Consider the following 25618-nt stretch of genomic DNA (forward strand, 5'->3'; position numbering starts at 1 on the left):
TAAATAGATAAAGGATAAATCTATGGGGTTTGAGCTGGACTTTACAAGAAGAAAAGGAGAAGATTTGAAGAACTCTGAGCCAGAGACCAGTACCAGAAGCTAATCAGAAATCTAGTAAGGTGCAAGGAAGAGAACCTCGTCGTAATCACTGTAATCTCGCCCATGTGGACTATTCTGATTTTCTAAAATTCTATTAACACTTTTCCTCCACTGTTTTTGTTCATGTACTACCCTCTTAAAACACTCTACCTTGTGTGTAGTCACGTCAAGTCAAGTCAAATTTATTTGTATGGCTTTTTACAACTGTCATTGTCACAAAGCAGCTTTACATGATTAGTAATTAGTAAAAGGCAGAAAAATAAATAACATAAATCTAAGACCTCCTCCCTCAGAGCTGGAGGAAGAAACCTTGGGAGGAACCAAGACTTGCAAGGGGGACCCGACCCATCCTCCTCTGGTCAGAACTATTTATAAATTATTGATAAACGTTACCAAACCATCTAAACTGTTGTACTGCTCAGGTGTCCAACATATTCCTAATCATAATATATTAATCATGGTGTAGTATAACTTCATATAGTCAAGGCAGGTACTTCTCAGAGTAAATGGCCACCCAGCTCGACCTGCTGAAAGGTTTCCCGCTGAGGTCCCCTCCACCTGCGTCAGACCAGCTGCCACCTACCAGTCCGACCATCAGGCCTCCCACCCACCACTACCCATACCAGACCAGCGGCACACCCTCCTACCACTGCTCCCTGTTTAATGACCATCTTAAAACCTAAATGGATTTTTAACTATCTGCCACTATTAATATCATCACTATTAACTATCTACACCATGGTTATTATATTATGATTATGATCAGAGCAGTTCAACAGTATTGATGGTTTTTTACTTTTATCAATAATTTATAAATAGTTCTGATCAGAGGAGGACGGGTCGGGTCCCCCTTGTGAGTCTTGGTTCCTCCCAAGGTTTCTTCCTCCAGCTCTGAGGGAGTTTTTCCTTGCCACTGTCGCTGTTGGGGCTCACTGGGGGTCTTGGATCCCTCATGTCTTCTTATGTTTCTTTTTTTCTGTCTTTTATTAATTACTAATTATGTAAAGCTGCAGTTGTACAGTTGTAAAAAGCTATACAAATAAATTTGACCTGACTTGACTTGATAGCGGTAAAATGAATAGTGGCAGATTCCAAGTTAAGAGTCCAATGTGACTCCAGCTCCATCTGTGACATGGAAGCAACATGGAGGGGAACTCAAACACAGAGCCAACTGAGCAAATTGAGCAGCTTATAAAATTGTTCATTAATTGTTATCGAGGTAAAATGTTTAACTGATAATGTTGCGGTCATACAGCACTAGTTCACGGCTATTCAATGCCGAATATTCCAAGAACAGGAACTTGAACTGAATACTACATGAAATAGGAAGCCAATACAACTGCTGGAGGACCAGGATGATGAGTGATTCCTTCAACAACACTGATGTGTTCAAAAACATCATTTTTTATTATGTTTGAAAAAAACATGTTTAAAGCCAAAACACTTTGTCATATTAGCTTAGATTAGGTCCAAATGCTGGGGTGACAATATTATTATTATTATTTTTTTTTTAAAAGAGGACACTGGGGACACATTGGTCTCCAGGGTAGTTAGGATGTTGTGGCTGGGGGGTTTCGAGAAGGCCTAAGTTGTAAGCTGTAAATGCTGAACTCCAGCATTTTTGGGCTGGAGTTCAGGTGGCTTCTGCTTAATGGTAGGAAGCCAGTCCCCCCTCTGATGTGTGGAGGCAGGAATGATGCATGACAGGGTTATAAAGGGGAGGTGACGGGATGGTGGAGGGTTGTGCAGACTTGTCAAAGACACATGAACAAGGTAGAGACATATATAGGATATTGAACGTTAGATTAGAAAGGAGGGGCTTTGGGCATGTTCCTCCTCCCAAAATTGAGTCATGCCATAACTCCACATAAATATATATATATATATATATATATAATCCCACAACTACAATCGTGTGTACCTGGTGTGACTGTTGGAGGAAAGGCTCTCCCAGGGCTGGGCACTGCAGCCAGTGACTGAGAACGCGGCTCCACAGCTGCCGTCCAGTCTGGCCAGAAGATCTTTCGCAGCGTTCTCTGCTGTCTTCCTGCAGTCATGAGCTCGCTTCAGGACCTGCGTGATGCTCTCCTCAGCACTCTGCTCTCCTATGGGATGCAACAGAAGCATGGCAGATGCTGTAAACATGCAGTTATGGACAGCTATTACTATTACTATATTTATAATGTTTTTAATTTACTGCATTACATTTAGGTATGTGTGAGGAATGTTTGTAAACATCCACCCTAATGGATGCATTCAGTGACTATGTTGCACTCATTGTTGACACAGATAGTAGTACTGCTAATAGAATAGGACTCTCTGAAGCAGATAAACATAAACCTATCGGCACCATGCTGCCTAATGCCAGACGTGGGCTAGAGGGGTATAAAGCCCCCCAGCATTGACCTGTGGAGCAGTGGAACTGTGCTCTCTGGAATGATGGATGATGCTGAGTTGGGGATGAGTTGGGGATGAGGTGGGGATGAGGTGGGGTGGTGATAATTCAACTAATGCTCTAGTCACTGAATGCAGTCAGATCCTCACACCAAAACCTAGTAGAAAGACACCTTCCCTGGACAGTAGACAGTTACTCCAACAAAAGCAGACTAAACTCTTTTGTAATTCCCTTGATTTCAGAAGAAACAATGAATGAGTAGGCGTCCAAATACTTTTGTCCAGATAACATTCTGTATTATCATGTATTAGAACCTGAGGCTGAAAATGCTGCTGCTGGGTGCATTGATGGTTTCTCACGTTTTACAGTTCACTGCAGACTTTGTGTGCTTGTGTGTGTGAGAGAGTGTGTGTGTGAGTGAGAGAGTGTGCGCATACTCACCCATAGTGCTGACTCCTGCTGCTCTAAACTGGCCCAGCACCAGGCCCTGCTCACTCTCTGCCAGAGCCAACAGCAACTCATAGGCCTCGATACACTGCTCACTGCAACACAATACAGAGGGGCAACTTAATACACATGCACACTCCCACATATACACGTTTCTACATGTGCACACAAACACACACACATATGCGCCAGGACACGACAAACACACAAGGAATGTGCTGGTCAGGGCAGCTCTTTCCCCACATATACTAAATGAATTGGGGAGGTGCTGATGTGTGTACAGCGGGACACAGCAGGCCAAAACAAGCCCAAAGCTGACAGGACAGGAAACCCCACCAGAAATCAGGAAAGACTCCGGAGCTGCAGAATGCTGCTGTTTGCGCAGCACCTCGAGTGTGAAGCGAGTGTGTGTATATGCAGCTCCACTTAAATTTAGTTTGATTCACCTGTTTGAATGCATTTTTAATATAAATAAAATGATCTCAAAGACATTAGGGTCATTACAGCTCATTTGAGCAAAAGAACATCTGGCCAACTGTTAAGTATGGGGGTGTGCTGCTGCCAGTGGCACTGGCAAGATTTCCCAAAAATATTCCTCAAAAGCTAAAAGTGAACTGTCAAAAATGACTAAGATTTTTTCAGGACAAAAAAGAAATATTATTATATATATAATATATATATTGAACGTAGTGGAACCTTCACGCTAAGTCCGCCGTGTTTTTGCTATTGGGGTTAGAAACTCAACACCTCTCATCAATTTTTTACTTTTTCTTTTTCTCAGCTCCCTGTCCACTCTCTACAATTTCCCTCCTCCACATTAGGATGACTATAATGAACATACAGTAGACAACGAAAAAAGAAAAAAACAGTGGCTATAAAGCTCTCACAGACATTCTCCAGCCTCCGCTATATAATCTCTTTAACCTTTTTATGGGCAATGAAGCTTTGATTGGTCAGCTTGATTTTAACACGGCCAGACAACAAAGAAAATAGAGCAGTTCGTCAGTTTCGGACATGGTGTGAAAGACATCCTTAATATACCGGTGTTCGTTTTCAAAACTTGACCCGTTTTTCCGTCCGTATAAACGATGATTCCTTTGTAAATATGTTTTAACCCATCAGCTGTGTTCGGAAGAAGGGTGGGCATTATTAAGACCTTAAGGCTATTCGGTAGAAACTGAAATTTCAAATTTCAATTTCATTGATTCTAGTGTTTATTCAGTTTCTGAGTCGTTGCTGTTTTTGGAAAATGCAGAAAACAGCAAAAACAAAGGAAGAAAGTCTTGAGCATTTGAATAAACTTTTGATCAGTATAGTAGATTAATGTGTGTGCATATCTGCCGTCACGTTCAGGGTGTATGATTTATTAATAAAATGTGTAACTGATATATATATATATATATATATATATATATATATATATATATAAATACATATAAAATCAGAGTACAGTAGTTCCTGTTGCTTTACCAGCTGATTTATACACATCATTTCAGTTCTAAATTGTCCTCTTTCTTTTATATCTATCTATCAATCTATCTATATATCTATTTTATATATACATGTTCCTCGCCACTTTTTAATACTCTCCCCCATCACACATAACGCTACAAACACTGGGAGGTTGAGGACTGACACATGCCTCCTCTGACACAAGCACAACCAGCCACCACTTCTTTTCCAACTACAGCTGATGCAACATCACTGGGTAACCAACGCGCTCTGAGGAAAGCACCAGGTACCCAGCTCTGATGCATTGGCTAGCAGACGCCCATGACAGCCAGCATCACACTAAAGTTATGTGGGAAGAGGGAGAGCCATCTACCCACCTGGAGAGAGCAAGGCCAATTGGGCTCTCTCAGGCTCTGGCTGCTGATGGCAGGCAGCATGACCTGGGATTCGAACCAGCGCTCCTTTATTTTAATGATCCCCTATAGATTATCAACAGATGCTCATTGTTGATTGTTGAAACTCAGCAGGGTTCCCTTTCATTTAGAACTCAGCTGCATTTAATAGATATTTATCTGAGTGTTAGTGAAAGATAAGACTAGACGACCATATTCACCACTAGTGTTGGATGGAATCTGGCCTCCGAACGCACAAAAACACACACACACACACACACACACACACACACACACACACACACACACACACACACACACACACACACACACACTAGTGATCAAACCCACACAGTGACAGTGAGCACACATGTTCGGAGTGGTGGGCAGCAATATGCCTTTACAGAGGGGCATCAAAATGAAGTATTATCAATAAGAGAAATCCTGCAGTGCTCCTGCAGAGCTTCCCAGTTCCTTTTCTTTTTTTCATCACTTTTCTTCATCACTTTCTTATTGTATCCATGATCGTCTTCTGGGTTCATGTTCACCAGTTCAGCCTATATTGCTGCAATAAAGGTGGGCAGTGGCAGACTGCCAATTTAGCAGTGATGGCGTACGTATGTGAGACCAATAAACTCCTCAGAAAAGAGCGAGGTGTGTGTTCATGATCGTGTAAAACCAGCAACTTTAAAGTAATATTGGCGCTTTACCAGCAGATTTTGCTGACACTAGCATATATGTGTGCCTCTGAAATCAGTCAGTTTTATAGGCCAAGAAATATGCCATCAGCCATAACATTATAACCTTGTCTAATCTTGGGTAGGTCCCCTAGTGCCACTAAAATAGCTTAGAACTGTCAAAGCATGGACTCCACAAGACTTCCTGTGGTCTCCGGCACCAAGATGTTAGATCCTTTAAGTGGTGTATGTTGTGATGTGGGGGCTCTATGGAGCACATCAATAAGCCTTGGAATCCTTGGAGCACTTTTGGTAATACAGGGAACACCCCAAAATACCTGCCTGATGTTTTGGAGATGTTCTGACCCAGTCGTCTGACCAGCACAGTTTGGCTCTTGCCAAAGTGGCTCAGATTCTCATGCCTCCCCATTTTTCCTCCTTGCAACACATCACATTCAAGACCTACCTGTTTACTCACTGCCTAATATGTAGATGCCATCCACTGAAAAGTGCCACTGTGCCCAGATAATCAATAGCTATGTCAGTGGTTTTAATGTTCTGGCTGACCGGTGTATAGCTCTGGCCCTTTTATACTTACTGAGGCATGTTTAGGAAGAGGGCAGCTTTATTAAATACATAAGTGGATCATTTCAGACATCACTGGAACATTGATCGGATGTCATCGGAGGTGAGTACTGTTTGTACTAATGTGGACGGTCATGATTTGGGTGCAGAGAGCTGGTCCCAGATCAGCGATTTCCATCCAGCCTTTAACTCTCAGACCACAGGTTAACGGTCTAAACGGGTCTAAAGTCTAAACGGGTCTAGTCTATGTCAGGCATGAGCAGATGATTATACTCTACCAGCTGCTGTGAAACTCTTGACAGAAGCGATAAGTAAAGTGCCTCTCTTTCCTCACTCTCCGTTCTCCCTGTGTGGGAAAGCCCCTGAAATGCAGACCACATTAATAAACCCTAAATTGCCCCTTATCTCAGCTTGTTGTTGTGTGTGTGTGTGTGTGTGTGTGTGTGTGTGTGTGTGTGTGTGTGTGTGCGCGTTTGTACACGCCTGGGGATACATGATACATAAGGCACTTATTACTATCACATCTACACCAATCAGCCATAACAATAAAACCACCAGACTAATATTATGTCGGTCCTCCTCGTTCTACCAGAACAGCTCTGACCGGTCAAGGAATGGACTCCTCAAGACCTCTGAAGGTGTCCTTCGGTATCAGCAGCAGTGAGCCTTAAGTGCCCATGGCCCAGTCATCAGTTGTCCTTACTTGCAACACTTTTGGTAGGTACTGACCACTGCATACTGGGAACACCCCACAAGACCTGCCTGATGTTTTGAAGTTCTGACCCAGTCACTCGTCTAACCATCACTATCTGGCTCTTGATTGTCTCAGATCCTTACGCCTGACAATTTTGGACTGAGTGTATATAGGTATATAGTATACATACAGGACTTACATATATACTACTTATGTGACAAATTACAATACATATAGGCACTTCTGTATAATACATATAGTATATATTACAATTATATATGTACTTATATCTGATGAATATGGTATTTATTACAAGTACATATAGGTACTCATATATAATACATAGGGGACATAGTGCCATGACATACTGATACTTATATATAACACATGGTATACACACACACATACAATAATATAATAAAAATAATATATATATATATATATATGTATATAAAAATATAAATATACATAAATATAAAAATAAATACCCACTACATGTAAGGGTTTAAATTCATATAGGTGCCATTACATATAGGTGCCTATATACACACTACATAGGGGGGTATATTATTATTATTACTACACATACACATATATACATCCCGCATACATTACATATATGTACATACGTTTAGATAGATAGATAGATCACTTTATTTATCCCATGGGGAAAGTCAGTTTTTACAACAGCAAAATTAAAAAAAAATACTACTTTTATACTGCATAAACTTGTTAGTGTGTGTGTTTGTGTGTGTGTGTGTGTGTGTGTGTGTGTGTTCTGTTTTGATTAATCAGAGAGCTTTACAAGCTTGGCGCCATCTCGGTCTTTATGAGGGTTTGTCAGGATCCACCCCAGCACCCCTCCACCCTTCATAATGAAAATCACTCTCCTCCCCTCCCCTCTTCTCCTGAACCCTCCAGCAAACTGACATCAGAGTCACCAGAGACAAAATTCAATCAAGGCTCGTGACCTTACTGCAAATCACAAAACCAAACACAGATGCCTCAGTCTGGATCAGGATGAAGTATTCTAAACCAATTACAACACTCCAGTTATTAGTGGTGCTGTTGCACAATTCTGATGTGAAAATCGCTGGTTTCTGAGGATTTGAAGAAATTTTCCCTTTAGTCTTACACCACTCTTCACACAGCTGTGCATCTTCACTGCAGCAGTACAGGCTGAACTGCCGAACAATCAATGTAAAACATGGTTAACCCCTTAAACCCTGTGACCTGTTACATCTTAAAGATCAGTATTCAGCAATGATATATATATTACTATAATTATATATTATATAATTTAATATAGAGTATATTAAATTGAACAGTTTTGTGGAGCTAAGAGGTTAAATAAATAAATAAATAAATAAATAAATAAATAAATAAATAATAGTATGAACGTATCTTAACCTGACCTTTAGTATGAGGACAGTGGTGGCTCAGCGGTTAGAGCACCGGGCTATCGATAACAGGGTTGTGGGTTCCACTGTTGGGCCCTTGAGCAAGGCCCTTTACCCTCTCTGCTCCCCGGGCGCTGGAGTTGGTTGCCCACCGCTCTGGGTGTGTGTGTACTTACTGCCCCTAGTGCACTAGTGTGTGTGTGTTCACTACCACAGATGGGTTAAATAAGGAGGACACATTTCACTGTACACTGTACAGTGACAAATACGTGCACCTTTACCTTTTAGTATTATAGCACACACACACACTCTTCCTTTGAGGGAAATTGGTGACAACACAAGGAATAACAGCTAAATTGCAGTGTTAAGTACTGACAGCAGTAGAAGTGCTGAACTTTCAGTACTTGCTGCAGCTCCACTATCTGTATTTCCTGCTGATTAAAATTCATGATGTGACTGAATTCTGTAAATAGGAGAAGCCCTAGAAATCTGTAACAACATATAAATAAATAAATCAATCCCATCTAGGGCTGTGACAGAGGAAATTCAGTGGAACAGTGGAAATTCAGTTAGCTACAGTCAAGCTCGGGAAGTTGGCAGTGACCGGGTGAAGTGTTTCCGGAAGGTTCTGCAATTAGCGGCGCTGTGGAGCGAGCTCTGAAGCCGCCTTTTGTCTTTCCGACAGCTGCGCTGCGGCAGTGAAGCGCAGCCAAGCTCTGATGAAAAAATAGCTGAGGGCTGATATCAGAGTTTAGCGGGTATCAGATCTCAGGAGGGTGGGAGGTGAACGAAAACACACACACACACACACACACACACACACACACACACACACACACACACACACACACACACACACCTTCACACACTCACAAAGCACCCTGATGAGGCAGGTTCTGTTTATGCTAATACTAATGCAAATCTGCGCCACTGAATGTGGTTCCTAGAGACATTCGCCTCAGCAAACAACCCAAACTGTCCATCATCTTTTCTGAACATCCATAATAAACAGCACCATCGTTAAATCAACATTAGAGCCCACTGCCTTAGAGCCCACTAATTACAGCTGAAGCCCACTCCTTAACATGATCCCATTACTAATTACAGCTAGACGGAGGTCTGCGACGTCAACGTCAGGGCCGGTCTTGTAACAGAGAGGCAAAAGGAGTGTAACGAAGCGCTCTTCCTCTCGCTTAATCATTGAAAAGCAGGACCCAGAAGAGCACACATGCTCGTATTACACCCACATGCAAACACTCACAGGTATATAAATGCAGACACGGCAGAGAATCATTCTAGAAACTCCTTGTGTGTATATATATGTGTATATATACGCAGAAGGTAAGAAGAGGCAGGAGCTGCTTAAGACGGAGGGGGTGGCACTCAACACTGTTACACAGCTAAAAGACCACCAAGCCTACATTCAGTAGAAGGGCTGCATGATCTAGACAAACTACTACTACTGTTATTATCCTGCTATATTATCCTATATTATATTTATTAAGGACTGCATATTTACTATATGTTAAAATACACTGGTAAATGACTAGTGTCTCCCTCATCACATGATGCTACCAGGCTGAGAGGGTGAAGTACACTGATTCTTTTCAAAATGCTGCTGAATCAACGTCACTGGGCAGTTCAACACACTTGGAGGAGAGCACTGATGCTGTACAGTATAGCAGTAGAGAGTACGCTAAACTATTACAAGATATTCCTTGTTATTGACCGGAGCAGCGGATGGAAAATGCTGTCACGGGAAGCAGCAACGGCAGCACATAGGCTACACCCCTCACATTTCTGCGATTAATTTTGTAATATAAATGCTTTCATGGGACAGCACTATAGAAGTGAAGCTTGGATATAACTTAGAGTAGTTGATGTACAGCGTGTATAGCAGTATAGATTTACTGTCTTCAGAAAAGAACTCAACACGCAGCCATTAATGTCCAAATAGCTGACAACACCTCACAGTGAACATGTCCAAATTGTGCCCAATTGTGTCATGTGACTCGTTAGGATTACAAGGTTAAATGGTGTGAATGGGGTGTGATACTTTTGTGAGATACTGTAGTTTACTAGTGTTGCACTAATACCGATACCACATCAGTATCTGTGCTGATACTGGCAATTACACACAGTATTGGTTTCTGCAATAGAGAGCACCAATACCATGAAGCAGCTTACTGACGCCCCCATCCCTTCCTTTTATTTGTTTTCTTATTTGTTTATTTATTTTTTTTTTACATAGAGCATGTTTTTTTGCAGACTTTATGAAACCAAATGTTTAAACAACCAGTAAAAGCAAGTCATAAATAGTTATCACCATTAACTTTTCCATTTATAGCACTTTCTGCCATGTGCTGATATTTTTTGGTTGAGTTCAGCAGCTTGATTAAAGTGCAGACACTGAAGGTCAGTAGTTTTTTTACACAGAGACGTGAATTTACTGAATGTGAAATTATAGCAGAAGCTCTGTCTGTTTCTAACCTGGTGTTTTATCACGGCTCTGAAATGTGAATTTAAACTCCAGTTAAAAGCTGTTTGATGAAGCTTAGCTAGTTTATGCTTCTCTACCTGCTCCTGTTTCTGCATTGTGGCAATTTTTATTTTCCAGAGCTCTGAAACTTTTCAAATATGCAATTCCTCAACCAGTAAACGCTGTTCTTTCAGGCTTATTAGATCTTATTTGGGATCAGATATGAAAAAGTACAGACTGTAAAAAACTATTATATTAAAACTGATATTAAAACACTATTAATATCAGGATGTATAGCCGTCTATCCAGTATTTAATTCAGAGTTGGTATCGGTATCAGAAAGGAAAACGTGGTATCGGTGCATCTCTATAGTTTACATGTAAAGATTGGTGTCAGACAGGGCTTCATTAGGCTGCTAGATAGCACTAATGTTGTACTCTGTCTTCAGATCCCACCGTAAACTTTTCTTTTACCAGAGGTGGCAGAAGTACTTCAGTCCAACACTAAAAGTTGAAATACTCAGATATAGCGTTAGGTTCGGGGTTACATTCAATAGATAATCACCTACCTTCAACTTAAGAGTTCAGTTGCTTTTAATACAATTCCAGTTGAATGTTGGTTGAAAGTCAGGTGAGCTTCTACAAGACTTTAATACACCGACCATCCAAGTAAAGTGACAGTATCACTACATCAATCTACTGAATATCCGGAACCCCTGAATCATGATACGTACTGTATCGCCATGCTCCTGCCACTGGGCAACACTGGACATTACAGCCCCAATTTCACACTTATCTGCAATGGTTTGATTCTGTAGCTTCCATTCGTATTCAACCGCCACACAAAATCTGATACTTCAGCCACTGATGAATGCAAGTCACCCTCCTCGAAATGCCACCAATATGTACCTTCACAAATCTCCTGATTTGGTTCTGATCATGGCAAACCCTGATTCTGCTCATCACTCTCTCCCAAAAGGCAACCGAGAGAGAGCTGCAAAAGTCAATCTTGCCAAATTAAGCCACCAGTGTTGCCATGCCAACCTCCCTCAATCGGCATGTGGAGATTATCCTGTCAATCTGGGAACTGCTGTTCGACTCAATGTGGCAGAAGTTTGTGTGTGTGTGTGTGTGTACCTGTACTGCAGAGCCAGGCGCAGGGCAGTGGCGTTGGACTCGTATTTGCCCACCAGCATGCTCATCCTCTCTGCATTGCTCTTACACTCCTCCAGTGTGATGGTCAAAAGGTCGTTCTGAGACTTCAGGTGCTCGATCCGACTGCAGAGAGAACACACACACACACACACACACACACACACACTTTAATGAGAATATTTATACATGCCAGTGTCTCCACTGAGACGGCCAAACCTTGGCCCGAACCAAATGGATTAGAGGCTGCATTCTGCACACTAAGAAAGCAAATGATGAACAAGCCTACAATACAAGTTTCACAGAACTATATGTCCAAATGTTTGTGGACACCCCTTCAAATAAATGCATTCAGCTACATTCGGTTGCATAAAGCTGGTCTAGCCCCTGTAGAGAAGCACTGCCAATAGAATAGGACTCTGTTATTAACACCATGTCTCCTAATGCCAGACGTGGTCTAGAGTTTTGCAGGACACCACATCCAAAGAAAAGGACCCGTGTCTGTGGTTAAAGGCGCTACATTTAAAACATCCACTCAAACGTCCGTATACATCTGCTCATCATCACTCTTGTTTCACTGGAGCTTCATAACTGAGCCATTTCTCTGAGTACGGATGTTCTGGTGTTGGTTTATATGGACGTTTGGGCGGATGTTATAAACAGAGCGCCTTCAATCAACGACGCTGGTCCTCTTCTCTGGAAGGTGGTGGATATGTTACATGTAGCCCCACACCACTCCGGTTCTCCTCTTCTTAGAATTACTGAGCCACCCCCTAACTACTCACTGCATGTTCACCTTCACTGTGGTTGTAATCTAGATCAACGGATCCGCTGTAGCACCGGAAGTTCTACGCTAAATAAACAAAGACGGCCCCCGCACTGTTTAACGGAGCACGCGGCGGGTAAGGCTAGCGGCTCTGAATGCTCCACTGAACAGACGGTCAGGAACAGAGGGGTCAGGAATATTTAGACAATCAGGTCGTCTCAGTTTCAATTACAGGAAACAGGCTAACTAAACTAAACAGAAGCGATCAGCTCTTTCACACTTGGACTCGGACCAGTGAAACCAGCCTAAACGCACCCTGATCTCTGACTGATGCGCTGCGGCGCATTTACAGGGATTTGAGACTAAAGGCTGCAGTCTAATGCCACATATGTCTCCACACTGCAGCTCCAGGGACAGAGGGGAAACACCAGGGTGTTGATTAGTGAAACTAAACTACAGGCTTAAGTGCTAAACTCTGGCGGTCTGAGGCTAAATCTGGCTGTAAAGGCGACGCACGCTCGTTTGCCTCTCGTTTATTCGGGCAGGGATTTGTGAGGATTATGGGAGGAAAAAAGCAAAACATGAAACCTCATTAAACGTCCACCTGAACGAGAGCGCAGCCAGGGCCGAGCAAACCTGCTCTTTCATTAACGGCATATGTGAGAGTGTCTTTGTGTGTGTGTGTGTGTAAAAGTGTTTGATCCAGGGATTTCAAGGCTCAATCATAAACACAGCTGAGGGTAAAGTACATGCCGGGAGGCTAACCTGAACAAGGAAGGTAGGTGTGGGTGTGGCCTGACTTTATAAGCACTTCTTCATAAATATTATTTAAATAAAAAACAACTATATAATATACATATCGTTGCTTTCCAGTGAAAAAACATGTATCTCCAAAATGGGGACTTTGAATGGAGGTCAATGTAAAATGAGAGCTTATTCTAAGTCATTTAGAGCATTTCTATTGGTCCATTTATCCATAATTAATATACAAAAATGGATATACAGGGTTTTCATTGGACAGCAGCGATATAAACATTGTTGAGCCAGAACATTAGTACTGGAGCTGCGACAAGAACCAGGTGCAGTGTTTAGCATTTATAGCAAAAAGCTAATTTACAACATCTGTCCACAGGTTTATGCACATAATATATATTTGATTTCAAATATATGTATATAATAGATTTTTATATACTATAATAAAATACAAATGTAAAAACAAAAAAATTACCTAAGAGCAAATGCAGTTTCTCTCTCAGCCATTATTTTTTACAATATTACTGCTGAAAACAGTAATATTGGACTGCATTTTTAATGCAATGGGTAAACCGTTCCAAAGTTTGCTCCTCCAACAGAGGATGCCCACTGTCCAAATAAGATAATGAGGTTTTGCACACTGTGATAGGAAAACTGCCCTTAATTGAAGCCTATGTATTAACTCAACTAGAGCACTGTTGTCTTGAAACGCACTGATTAAGCAAAGGGGAAGCATTATAATATAGGCATTTATTAATGAGCTACACTTAATTACACTGATTTAGCTTATTTAAAGCTTTCAAAGCTCAGCATAACAAATTTCTTCAAGATGTGTTAGTGATGCCACCTCACTGTTTTTTTGGATATTATTATTGTCTGGTTACAGAGATATCATACGTCCTAAATTTGATTGTGAGGCTTGTGAGCAGGAAGTGATACAATATTGGTTAAATACGATAATACGATAATGGTTAAAAAAAAATATCATAGGATGCATAAAGAGCTCTTGCCTTTAAGGGGTTGAATACTTCAGAGGCTGTCGCCATTAAAAGTGGCATTTTGTGTTAAATTTGTGTTTTCTATACATAAATAAACATAAAAAAACAACTTACATACACATAATTATATATAATTATTCACATTTATGTATGTGTGTTTGTACAAGTAATTCATACACACAGACACAATGTCAATACATTACAAAAAGCAGAGAGGGGTATTTAACCCCATATCATGTGGGTTTGCATGTGTGTGTGTGTGTGTGTGTGTGTGTGTGTGTGTGTGTGTGTGTCTCACACCTGTTGAGACGCTCGGTCTCCACCTCAAACTCGCGGATCTTGTTCTCGGAGATGGCAGAGCCGTGCGAGTACAGCGTCTGGAAAATCTCCTGGATATTAGAGCAGTCCTGCAGGGAGTGGGCAAGGTGCTCCGCCACGTTGCTGGATACCTAGAAACACACACACACACACACACACACACACACACACACACACACACAGAGGTTCGAGGTTCGAGGTTAGCTGTTATAGGCATGGCCCATGTTCCTAGTGACAGGTATGGGTGTAAGCCGCTGTATCGTGCTGATGTATGGTGCTGCATTGCTCTGAGGCTGCTGATTCAGTTACACACACTAATAAACAATAAGTCCTTTAACTTTCTTAAAGGAGTCTAATGCAGCAGTTTGCATATCATGCCTGTCACTGCTGTCCAATGAAAAACATGCATCTTCTTTTTGGTTGGTTTTTAGTTTTCTCAATGGCTTGAACCCTCTAGCTGTTCTGTACTCTGTGTAAATAGTTCTGGATGAAAGGACCAATAGAAATGCTCTAAATGACCTGGAAAAGATCTTATTCTACACTGACTTCCATTCAAAGTTAAGAAGAGTTTCAGTGTCTACTGTAAAGTCCCCATTTCAGAGATTCATGTTTTTTTTTATTGGACAGCGACAACCTCAATAACTCTACCATCAGTCCACATGCTTTCACTTTCAGTGGCCATGAGGGGGCGCTCAAAGTGTGATCTGTATTTACAGCAGTGGAGCAAAAGAGAATTATACTTTTCACCTGCGGGGGGAGCTCAGGAGCAAATACCACCAATTCTGGTGTAATACTGCCTGAACTTGTTGCATGTTTGCGATCTTGAAAAGCACTATGTAGCAGTGAAGTATAATATATAATAATTATATAACTTATTATTTTTATTATTATTACCCATTTAATTAAATCAATAGGTTAACGGACACATTTGTTGGATGGAGCATGGAGAGATGAACTGAACTGCGGGGGGGGCAGAGAGAGAGAGCGAGGGAGAAGGGTAGAGAGAAGGCGCGAGAGCATTATAGGTAGAGTACGCGAGAGAGGTAGAAAGGAAGGGGCAGATTGAGAGAGAGAGAGAGAGAGGGGTAGAGATTAAGGTATTGTGAGGAAAGAGAGGCAGGGACGCTTTTCTTTACCTTTTTATGAAGTCTGAGACAAGAAAGAGGGCATGAAAAAAGGGAGTGTGTGTGTGTTTGTGAGAGAGAGAGAGAGAGAGAGTGTGTGTGTGTGTGTGGGGTCACCTTATGTGTCACAGTGGGCCGGTCTGGCAGGCTGCCAGCAGCTTGCAGAGACACAGCCTCTCAAATCCCTCTCTGCTCAAGAGATAACACTCACTCTACTCTTTATCATCTCTCTCTCTCTCTGTGCCTCTCTCACTCACACTCTCTCTCTCGCTCTGTCTCGCTCACTCACAATCACTCTCTTATTCTCTCTCTCTCACTCTCTGTCTCACTCACTCTCTCAGCTGAAAGCCCTTCAGAGTGTCAGGCTTGAATTTGACTCTGCATGGCTGTGCCTCATGTGGGTCTCTCTCACTTTCTCTCTCTCATTCACTCTTTCTCCCATAGCCTTCTATCTCACTCTTCCTCTGCTTTAGTGGATCCCTCTCCCTCTCACAACGTCTCTGACCGCAAGAGCCTTCAGCGAATAGTGAGGACAGCTGAGACGGTCATCGGGGTCTCTCTTCCCACCCATTACAGACATTTACATTTACGGACAACCCCGCCCACCCCTCACACACAGGCTCTTCTCACTGCTGCCGCCTGGCAGAAAGTACTGGCGCACCCGAACGATCACTAAAAGATAAAAAGGATAAAGGTGCACGTATTCGTCACTGTACAGTGTGGACTGTACAGCGACTGTACACTACCAGACTCTGCAACTGCTTCTACCCTCAAGCCAGCAGACCTCTCAGCACACAAGGACTGAGTGGAAACCCCCATCTGCCCTCACGCACACTCGCACTTTCTATTGATGCTCCCACCATGTACCCACGTGCACACCTGTCAGGATACATACCTCAGTGACTTCAGTAAGCTGATTGCATGTGCATGGCTATGTGTCATAGCACGGTACATACCTCTGCACCTTATCCCACCACAGTACTGAGTGCTGTGTCGGCACTGCGCTGCACCGTCCTGCCGGTCACTGTGTCTAATGTCTGTTGTATGTATCATATTGATTGATTTGTCTCTGTTCCATGTTGCACCATGATGGTCCTGGAGGGTCGTGATTTCGCTCCACTGTGTACTTGCACTCAGATGGACTGAGAAAAAGAGCCCCTCGCCTCCTCAACATTATCATCACTCTCCTTTTAGACGTACGCACACACCTACAAACACACCCACAGTCTTACCCCAATGCTGCTGATCTCTGAGCCCAGCACTGCTCTCTCAGTTGACGACGACTCTGAGCGTGTTTTGGACAGTTTGACCCGTTCTGCCACCTGTAAAAAAATTTTAAAAGAATACATTAATTAATTAATTAATATTCAATAAAAGAGAATATGACTGTGGCTGATCCATCATTTTAATTAATCCTTTTATTGACTTACACTTCTACTACTTACACAAGCAGTTAAAATAATACTCCCACCTTAAATGACAACCGATTTAGAATGGGACTTCATACAAACTCCCAACCAGGAAGGTGTCCCAATACTTTTGTCCCTATGGTGTACAAGGCTTTGACTAATCTCCATTTCTAAGGGTTCTATAAGCAACTACCTACTGCAAGTCGTTTTCCTTCTTTTAAAAACTGATGTTTAAATGTTACCCCATTTTTCTACCCAATTTGATACCATTGTTGAATTAATAAGTAATATTCCATAGACCATCTTGGAGAGAGTTAAGGAATCAGGATTGCTGTAAACATGACTTTAACTTTGTAAAATAAACTATAACAAATGAACACAGATAGAAATGAACCCAATTCCTGTTTGTTGGTCACTAGAATAATAACTGTGCTGGACCTCGGCACAGTGCTGGCTGGGCTCTGGACTTTTATTCTGAAATTGGAAGTCTGTGAGACTAAAGAGGAGCTAGCAGCCCCTCCCTTCTCGGTTTTTCTCATATGGAAGACGAGCTGGATGACTTGCTGATAGTTGATGAGTTGGGCACCATGGGCACCATGAGGGCACCATGCTGGTTAGATAGGGTGAGTCTTGCTATTTGCAAGTTATGATATGTGTATGAAGTCTGCAGGTTACTCTGATCCTGGGTTATGAAGCCTAGAATACAGACGGTGCGAGAATCAGGTGCTGTGAATGGATCAGACAAATTATCCGATACCCGATCCAGCTACACGCCTGTACCGACCAACATCACACTAGGAGTGATGTGGGGAGGAAATGCCATCAATTCATCAAGGACAATTGTGCTCTCTCTGACTCTGGCTGCCGATGGCAAGCGGCACGGCCTGGGATTCAAACCAGCGGTCATCGAATAGAGGTCATAGAGGCAGTGCTTTAGTCCGCTGGCCCACTTGGAGCCCCACAGTTTTCCTTTTCACCAGCACACAGTTCTTTGAGTTTTCTTGGTTCTGTGTAGAAGCACTGTCTTTAGTAAAGAAGTGTGTAAATGTCTATTTATAGCACCAGTACTGGTTCAGTGCTTTATAAGGACTGAAAACCTCAACATACTCAGAAGAGCACAGCATAACATAACACATCGTCTTATCAACCACCTCAAGCTGGTCTCCTCTCCAGAGTGCGGGCAGTGAACAGACTGAGCTCTGACTGTAATGAATTCTGTGACGCTGAAGGCCAAGGACGAAGAGATGGTCAGGGTGAAAGAGAGAGAGGGGGATTTAAGTGAAGGAAAAGGGGGGGAAGTAGAAGAAATGGAGAATGGGGAAGGTGCTCAGCAACATTACATACTGTGTGTTCGTGTGTGTGTGTGTGTGTGTGTGTGAGAATTCAAGGGCAAATCGTTTACAACACACCACATAGTCAACTGAACCGATATATACTGTATAAGAGTGATCAGACAGCACTGTGTGACTTCATGGATGGTCCACTTATTACATCTTTGTGTGTGTGTGTGTGTGTGTGTGTGTGTGTGTGTGTGTGTGTGTGTGTGTGTGGTTTCCACCGTTTCCCCAGGTAATAACCGCACTGTAACACTGCTGAATGACAGCACATCACTACACACACTCCTTTATCTCCAGGGATTCTTTAACAATGTGTGTGTGAAATCAGTTGTAAAGCAGCTGTACAGAATGTCCCCCAGCTTTACAACTCTCACAACACACACTCCTGCAGAGAGTACACTGACCACCCCATCAGATACTGCACATGTATATATAACCATTGCAAATGTACTACATATAATAACCATATATATTTAATAATGCCCACATGTTTGTAACAACCCATCCTAATGAATGCATTCAGCTACTTCAAGTTTCACCCATTGCTGACACACACAGCTTGTCTAGTCCCTGTAGAGAAGAAGTACTGCCAATAGAATAGGACTCTCTGGAGCAGATAAACATGAACCTATCATGTCTAATGTCAGGTGTGGGCTAGAGGGGTATAAAGCCCCCCAGCATTGAGCTGTGGAGCAGTGGAAGAACTGTGTTCTCTGGAAGGATGGATGGTGCTCCATCTAATATTTTTTTGGATGAGTTGGGGGTGGTGATCATCCAACACCCTGACCTCGTCACCAAATACAATCAAATCCTCACAGCAATGCTCCTCCAAAATCCAGCAGAAAGCCTTCTTCCCTGGACAGTACAGACAGTTGCTCCAACCAAAGCAGGATAGAATATTTTTAATAGCCTTGATTTCAGAAGAAATAATGAGTAATAAGCAGGTGTGCCAATACTTTTGTCCACACAGTGTATGAGACCTATGATGATACACACACTTTATATATAGGGGGCGTCTTAGAGGGTGTGTTGTAACATATGGGTATATAGGTGTGTGTGTGGTTACCTTGGCAACAGGGATGTCGTTGCTGCTGCTGCTGGTGCTGAGCTCGCCTGTGCTTGGGTTAATGGGTCGTCCGGCTGGAGTCAAACGGCCCGGGCTGGACTGACCACCACCAGGCTGGACGCTCTGGAGACGAGTCTGCAGCTCACGCACCTACAGAGAAAAGAGAGAGAGAAAAGAGAGAGAGAGAGTGCACAGTTTAGAGAGGATTTCAGCTGATTCAAGTATGAGTTGATTCAAGGTCATAGCATTTCTTCACTTGACCACCCCCCCCCCTCCCCGCTCTAGTCTGTGAGTCAGTTAAATGAATGGAGAGCGTCAGCGGGCTTTTAAGATCCTTCCCTAAAAGAGCATCGCTGATAGCCCCTCTGACTGCATCCCTACACACAAAAACTTCTTTATGATCTCCGACACAGGGGGCAATCAAAGCCGGGCTGTCGCTTCGGCTCATCAGTGATAACCCCCTGCGGAACACATACACACACACACACACACACACACACACACACACACACACAAACTTCAAAAAAAGATAAAGAGAAGCAGAGTAATAGGACAGAGAGAAAGGAAGAGAATGAGAGAGTATAAAGGCAGAGCTCTGGCTTGCTGGAGGTGAGCTGCTCTTTTATGGGACGCTAATAGGGGCTAAAAGAGAGGCTGCAGAAATGAAAGACTGAGGGGGTGAGCGAGGACGACACACCAGCAGCACTAAACAGTCATATTACAAAAGTGATGGCACATTTAATACCATATATATGGTTTCTGAAAGTAGCATTATGTAAGAATACGTATTTTTCGCCCCCTACAGCTGAGCGGTGTAATTCACTTTTACTCCACTGCTGTAAATACAGATGACGCTTTACAGATTAGCTAACAGCTGATTTACACATGCACTTCTGGACCAGCTGAGAGACGGTTATCGTCATAAAGATGCCCTTCTCCCTTCCAGTGAGTGGAGCATTTCTGAATTTCTGAAGCTGCTAGTTTAAAGGGAAGATTGTCACATTATGTTACTTTAAAGTCAGCAAACTAATAGACAGAGGTCACCCACTTAGGTGTTGGATTCTGGACATGCGTCTGTATCTCTTTATGGTTCTAAACTTCAATTCAACTGGACGAGATCAATAAATAGGGGCAGTGGTGGCTCAGCGGTTAGAGCGCAGGGGATATCAATAACAGGGTTGTGGGTTCGATTCCCGGGCTCGGCAAGCTGCCACTGTTGGGTCCTTGAGCAAGGCCCTTTACCCTCTCTGCTCCCCGGGCGCTGGAGTTGGCTGCCCACCGCTCTGGGTGTGTGTGTACTCACTGCCCCTAACACATGTGTGTGTTTTTGTGTGTGTGTTCACTACCAGATGGGTTAAATACGGAGGACACATTTGGCAGTGACAAATACGTGCACCTTTACCTTTTTAAAACGTACATATCTCATGCTACTCCATGCGGAACTGTATGGTTATGGTAGTATGCTATTTAAGCCCTATCCATTAGGGTAATTAAGCCTGATCACTTGATCTCAGAACCTGTAATAATATATATATATTATATTCTTTAAGTAACTTCGGCCTCCTGTCTACACAAAAAACAGTGTTTAGCTATGTTCGTCCCCCACCTCCCCCTGTCTCTGCCTAATCCTGAGTGTAGGGGTGATTCAGAAACAGTGCAGTCCTCACAAAAATATAAAAAAGGTAAACAATCAATAAATCTATGTAAAAAAAAAAAAAAAAGGAAAAAAAAAAAGAAAATTCCGGTACAAAAATGGGTTAAGTCCTGGTGCAAGATCAAGTTTTGGAGACTTGCTGTTTGAAGGCCACAAAAAATATGCTTACTCTTTACGCTATATGTTGTTAGTTTGTTTGTTTAATATTTATTTATCGGACCTACAATATATTATTATGCACAAGAACCAGATGCACAGTGTTTAGTGTTTACAGCCAAATGCAAATTAACAACACCTGTCCTTAGGAGGCTTTTAAATAATTCATTAAAATAAATAAATAAATACATAAATAAATACATAATAAAAACACTTAAAATAACAAAAAACAATACATAAACAAATACAATAAAACACAGACGTCAACGTTGTTTCTCTTTTAGCCAAAACTTCACTTAGATTTAGGTCTATTCTGGCCATTACAGCGCTTCTTCAGAAAGCTGTCATCCAAAACTGAGTGGTGTTGGCGCCCCTAACTGTTCTAAACCACGACAGAGCTTTTTTTGTTGTTGTTTTGCATGACAGTGTGGTTTAGGAATCGATCAGAAATTATATTTTGACTATAGACAAATATAAGAACAGGTGTGAGTGATGAGAAAGGATGAGTGACGCTCCATGTAAGCAGGGGCATTAGAAAACTAACAGGTGAAGAAAGGGTCAGCCGTGACTTCAGCTGGACTTTAACAGCCCTCTTCCAGCTCCAGCACCCTCCTCTACACACAGGCCTCGTCTTGCTGTCTGTGGAGTGAGAGTAAAAACACACGTCTGAGCTCTCGTTTACTTCTACAGTCCACTCACGCCTTCGTTCTGCTGTGTGTCGTGATCGCAGAGCGTTCAGTCAATGAAACAAGTAGTGAGTGTTTGTGTGTGTGTGTGTGTTACTGCAGCTCCTAGATCTTTACACCCATTACTGTGACCCAGTGAAGCGGTAATGGGGAAAAAATGCTGGATTGGATAACAAAGAGAAGAGGAAGAGAAGAGGAGTTAATCCCATCCGACCCTGAATTAGAGCAGGGGTCAGATTCATCAAAGCTTCTGTAGGAAAAATCTTACGAAGAAATTTAATATAAACATTAAACAATCCAAAAAAACAAACCAAAAAAAATCAACACCCCCAAAATAGTTCTGAACTATTCATTATTCTCATTATTCTCAGAATTTATTTAATTATTTATATTATATTATATTGTTTACAGTGCTGCTCTGATACCATATCTGTATTGGTGTCAATACTGGCACTTACACACAGTATCAGTATCTACTATAGGGAGCACTGATACCATGAAGTTTTATTTATTTTATGCTTTATTATGAAACCAAACATTTAACCAACCAGTAAAAGCCAGTTATAAATAGTTATCACCATTAAAAAGACGTTTAATGAACTTTTCCATTTACAGCACTTTCTGTTTCCCTGTGCTGATATTTTTTGGTTGAGTTCAGCAGCTTGATTAAAGTGCAGACACTGAAGGTCAGTAGACGTGAATTTACTGAATGTGAAATTACTGCAGAAGCTCTGTCTGTTTCTAACCTGGTGTTTTATCACGGCTCTGAAATGTGAATTTAAACTCCAGTTAAAAGCTGTTTGCTGAAGCTTAGCCAGTTTATGCTTCTCTACCTGCTCCTGTTTCTGCATTGTGGCCATTTTTATTTTTTCAGAGCTCTGAAACTTTTCATATGTGCAGTTCATCAACAAGGCTTCTAATAAATCAGGCTTATTAGATCTTATTTGGGATCAGATATAAGAAGTACAGCCTGTAAAAAGTGGAAGACTATAAATCTCAGGATTTACAGCCGTCTATCCAGTATTTAAGTCAGAGTTGGTATCGGTACTCAGTGCTCTGTATATGGTATCAGCAGATACTTGAAAGTCTGGTATCGGCAAGGAAAAAGTGGTATCGATGCATCCTTAATTATTTATATATATAATTTTAAGAATATTTATATTAAGGCCTGAGAAAACTTGCCTTTTTGCGGCTTTATGGAGAAAAATCCAGGAAGGCCCTAAGTCAGCGAGGGGCCACTGCATTGCACAACAGAAGTGAGGCTGTTGGGCATCACTGATGGCTGTTGAGTCTGAGCTAGACAGTGACATGGACTGAAGGAGGGGTGATGTGATGGGATTGGATTTGCTAAAGGAAGGAAAGCCAATATTACCACTTCGTCGGCCCTGTTTTTACTGTTGGCTGTAGTTTTACTGTCCTGAAAAGGCACAAAAACAAGCAAACACACATACACACACACACACACACACACCTACCCTCCGCTCCTCTGCATGACTTTCACTGGGACACCGCGGGCAGACGTGAGTGTGAGTGTGGCTGTGTGTGCGGGAGAGTGAGAGCTTGTGCATTTAGGTGTAGGTGTGAGTGAGTGTGTGTGTGTGTGTGTGTGTGTGTGTGTGTGTGTGTGTGTGTGTGTGTGTGTATGAGAGAGAGTATGGGAGTGCTGGTGGGGAAAGTGGCTCATGAGCCAGAAGGACAACGGACAGGAGTGCAGTTCCAACAAATACAAATACAAATAGAGGACAAAGCAGTTCAGTCCGAGTACAACCCCCCCCCTCTCTTCCCAGTGGGCTCCCTGACTAACCTTGGGCTGCCAACAGTCCAGCAGGCATGAGGACAATGCATATATCATGGCTGTCCAGAAAAAACACCTTGCATCTCAATTTTTGTGGGTTTTGGTTTTTCTGTTTTCCGCTGTTTGAATCAGCAGCTGCTCTTCAGGCCGGGAGAACGCCTCACGATGATCAGATCCTTAAACCGACTCAGAATAACTCCTAAACGTCCTAAAGCAGTTACTTATGAGGAGGGTTGAGGGTGCTTCTTCTTTCTCAAGGTACTATTTTGGAGATCTGTGAGTTTAGCTTTTCCAGGGACGTCCCTGCGTCTCCCAGCAGGACATCATCAAACCACACTCTGCTGTGATTAGACTGGGTGCTAGACTGGCCTGCCGGTCTCTGGTGGAGAATGTAGGGTGCACAAAGTGGCTAAAAATGATAGCTGAGGACCAGCAGAATGGGGAGAAATTCTATTTGATGAATCTTGCTTAAATCTACAAACAACTGGCCCGACTTTTTGGAGCATGCCATCATGCTATCATGCGTCATCAGGAGTGTATATTAGCGGCCACTTTTGTCTACGTTTGCCAGTCAAATACAAAGTCCAGGTTGCTCACAGGCTAATGCTATGTTCCTTTTGAACCGGGCTGTCGGATTGTCCAACTTCCAAGTAGGACATTTTAACTGGAACGCCCCCAAAGTCGGAGTTCCTACTCCAGGAAGATCCTCACCAGTTCAAAAGTTCAAGATGGCCGCCCTGTACATCAACAGTAGTAAAAGCAGTAGTGTTAATAGCGCTTCTATCTGTGGACGTGCTTCCATTGTGTTCGGATGCGCAAAATACTGCATAAACTGGAATCGCTAACGACGCTAACCTGGGACATAAAGGTGGGACATATTTTGGTAGGATTTGCCATAAACACACAGGTTAACAAAAAACTGCAAATGTTAAACTGCTCTGCATTAGCTTAGCTAGCAGGATGCCAGTCAGCTCTCCACAGAACCAATTCAAGTCTGGCTGACTGAAACCCCACCTATAAACTTTTAGACGAGAGGGACTTAGATGGAGCAGCTCTTGTTGGATTTTAAAGGTTATCCACTTATGTAGCCACTCGCTCAGCTAGCCTTTGCTGAACTAGCTCAGCTACAGCGCCACCGTCTATCAGACCCAGAGCAGCTGCTGCTGGCTAACTGCTGAGATCCCGACACGGTAGTGTTGACCAGAAAAACTGCCGTCTGAGAGTGAAGTCGAGCGACTGGTGTTGGGAGGGACAGAAAGGTGAGATGAGAGACCGGTTCTGCTGTGTTTGGACTCGTAGCCGACTATCTAGGCTTAGATAAGTTAGCTAACAGCCTAAACCCCACAGTACAGGCCGTGTTCCAGCTAACTGAGGCTCAAATCCCACCTGATTAGAGGATAAAGCCTCATATCTGAGAGCACAGAGTCGAGGGAATGCTCTTAGGGGGGTTTCCACTGTTTTCAGGCTCATGTAGTAGACTGGCTCATCCAGGTTTGCTTGATCTGTCCTTTAATCGAACTCAGCGGTGGTAAACCCGGGACTATGGTGGGCTTGGCCATTTTCCCACCTGTTTTCAGTGCATTGCTATTATCTATACTGTCTTAGTCCTTTTAACTGTATTTATGTCCGTATATCTGTGTCTTTGTCTGTGTCTCTCCATGTCTCTCTCTCTCTCTTATATATATATATATATATATATATATATATATATATATATATATATATATATATATATATATATATATAAAGACACACCCGACACACTCAGAGCTGCGCTTGACGTGG

At 42.5% G+C, this 25618-nt stretch overlaps 1 protein-coding gene across 2 annotated transcripts in view; it reads right to left on the reverse strand.

The window, feature by feature from the left end:
- mcc (MCC regulator of WNT signaling pathway) overlaps window positions 1-25618 on the reverse strand; it is a 122737-nt gene that overhangs the window by 27290 nt on the left and 69829 nt on the right. For both annotated transcript variants that reach the window (XM_072658282.1, XM_072658364.1), the window contains exons 7-12: window positions 19543-19692; window positions 16963-17052; window positions 14589-14737; window positions 11757-11897; window positions 2936-3036; window positions 2021-2204 (exon numbers count right to left, since the gene is read on the reverse strand). In XM_072658282.1, the coding sequence (XP_072514383.1) occupies window positions 2021-2204; window positions 2936-3036; window positions 11757-11897; window positions 14589-14737; window positions 16963-17052; window positions 19543-19692 (815 nt within the window). The remainder of the gene's footprint in view (window positions 1-2020; window positions 2205-2935; window positions 3037-11756; window positions 11898-14588; window positions 14738-16962; window positions 17053-19542; window positions 19693-25618) is intronic.

Source organism: Salminus brasiliensis, chromosome 1 (assembly GCF_030463535.1).
Source record: "Salminus brasiliensis chromosome 1, fSalBra1.hap2, whole genome shotgun sequence".
Classification (NCBI taxonomy): Eukaryota; Metazoa; Chordata; class Actinopteri; order Characiformes; family Bryconidae; genus Salminus; species Salminus brasiliensis.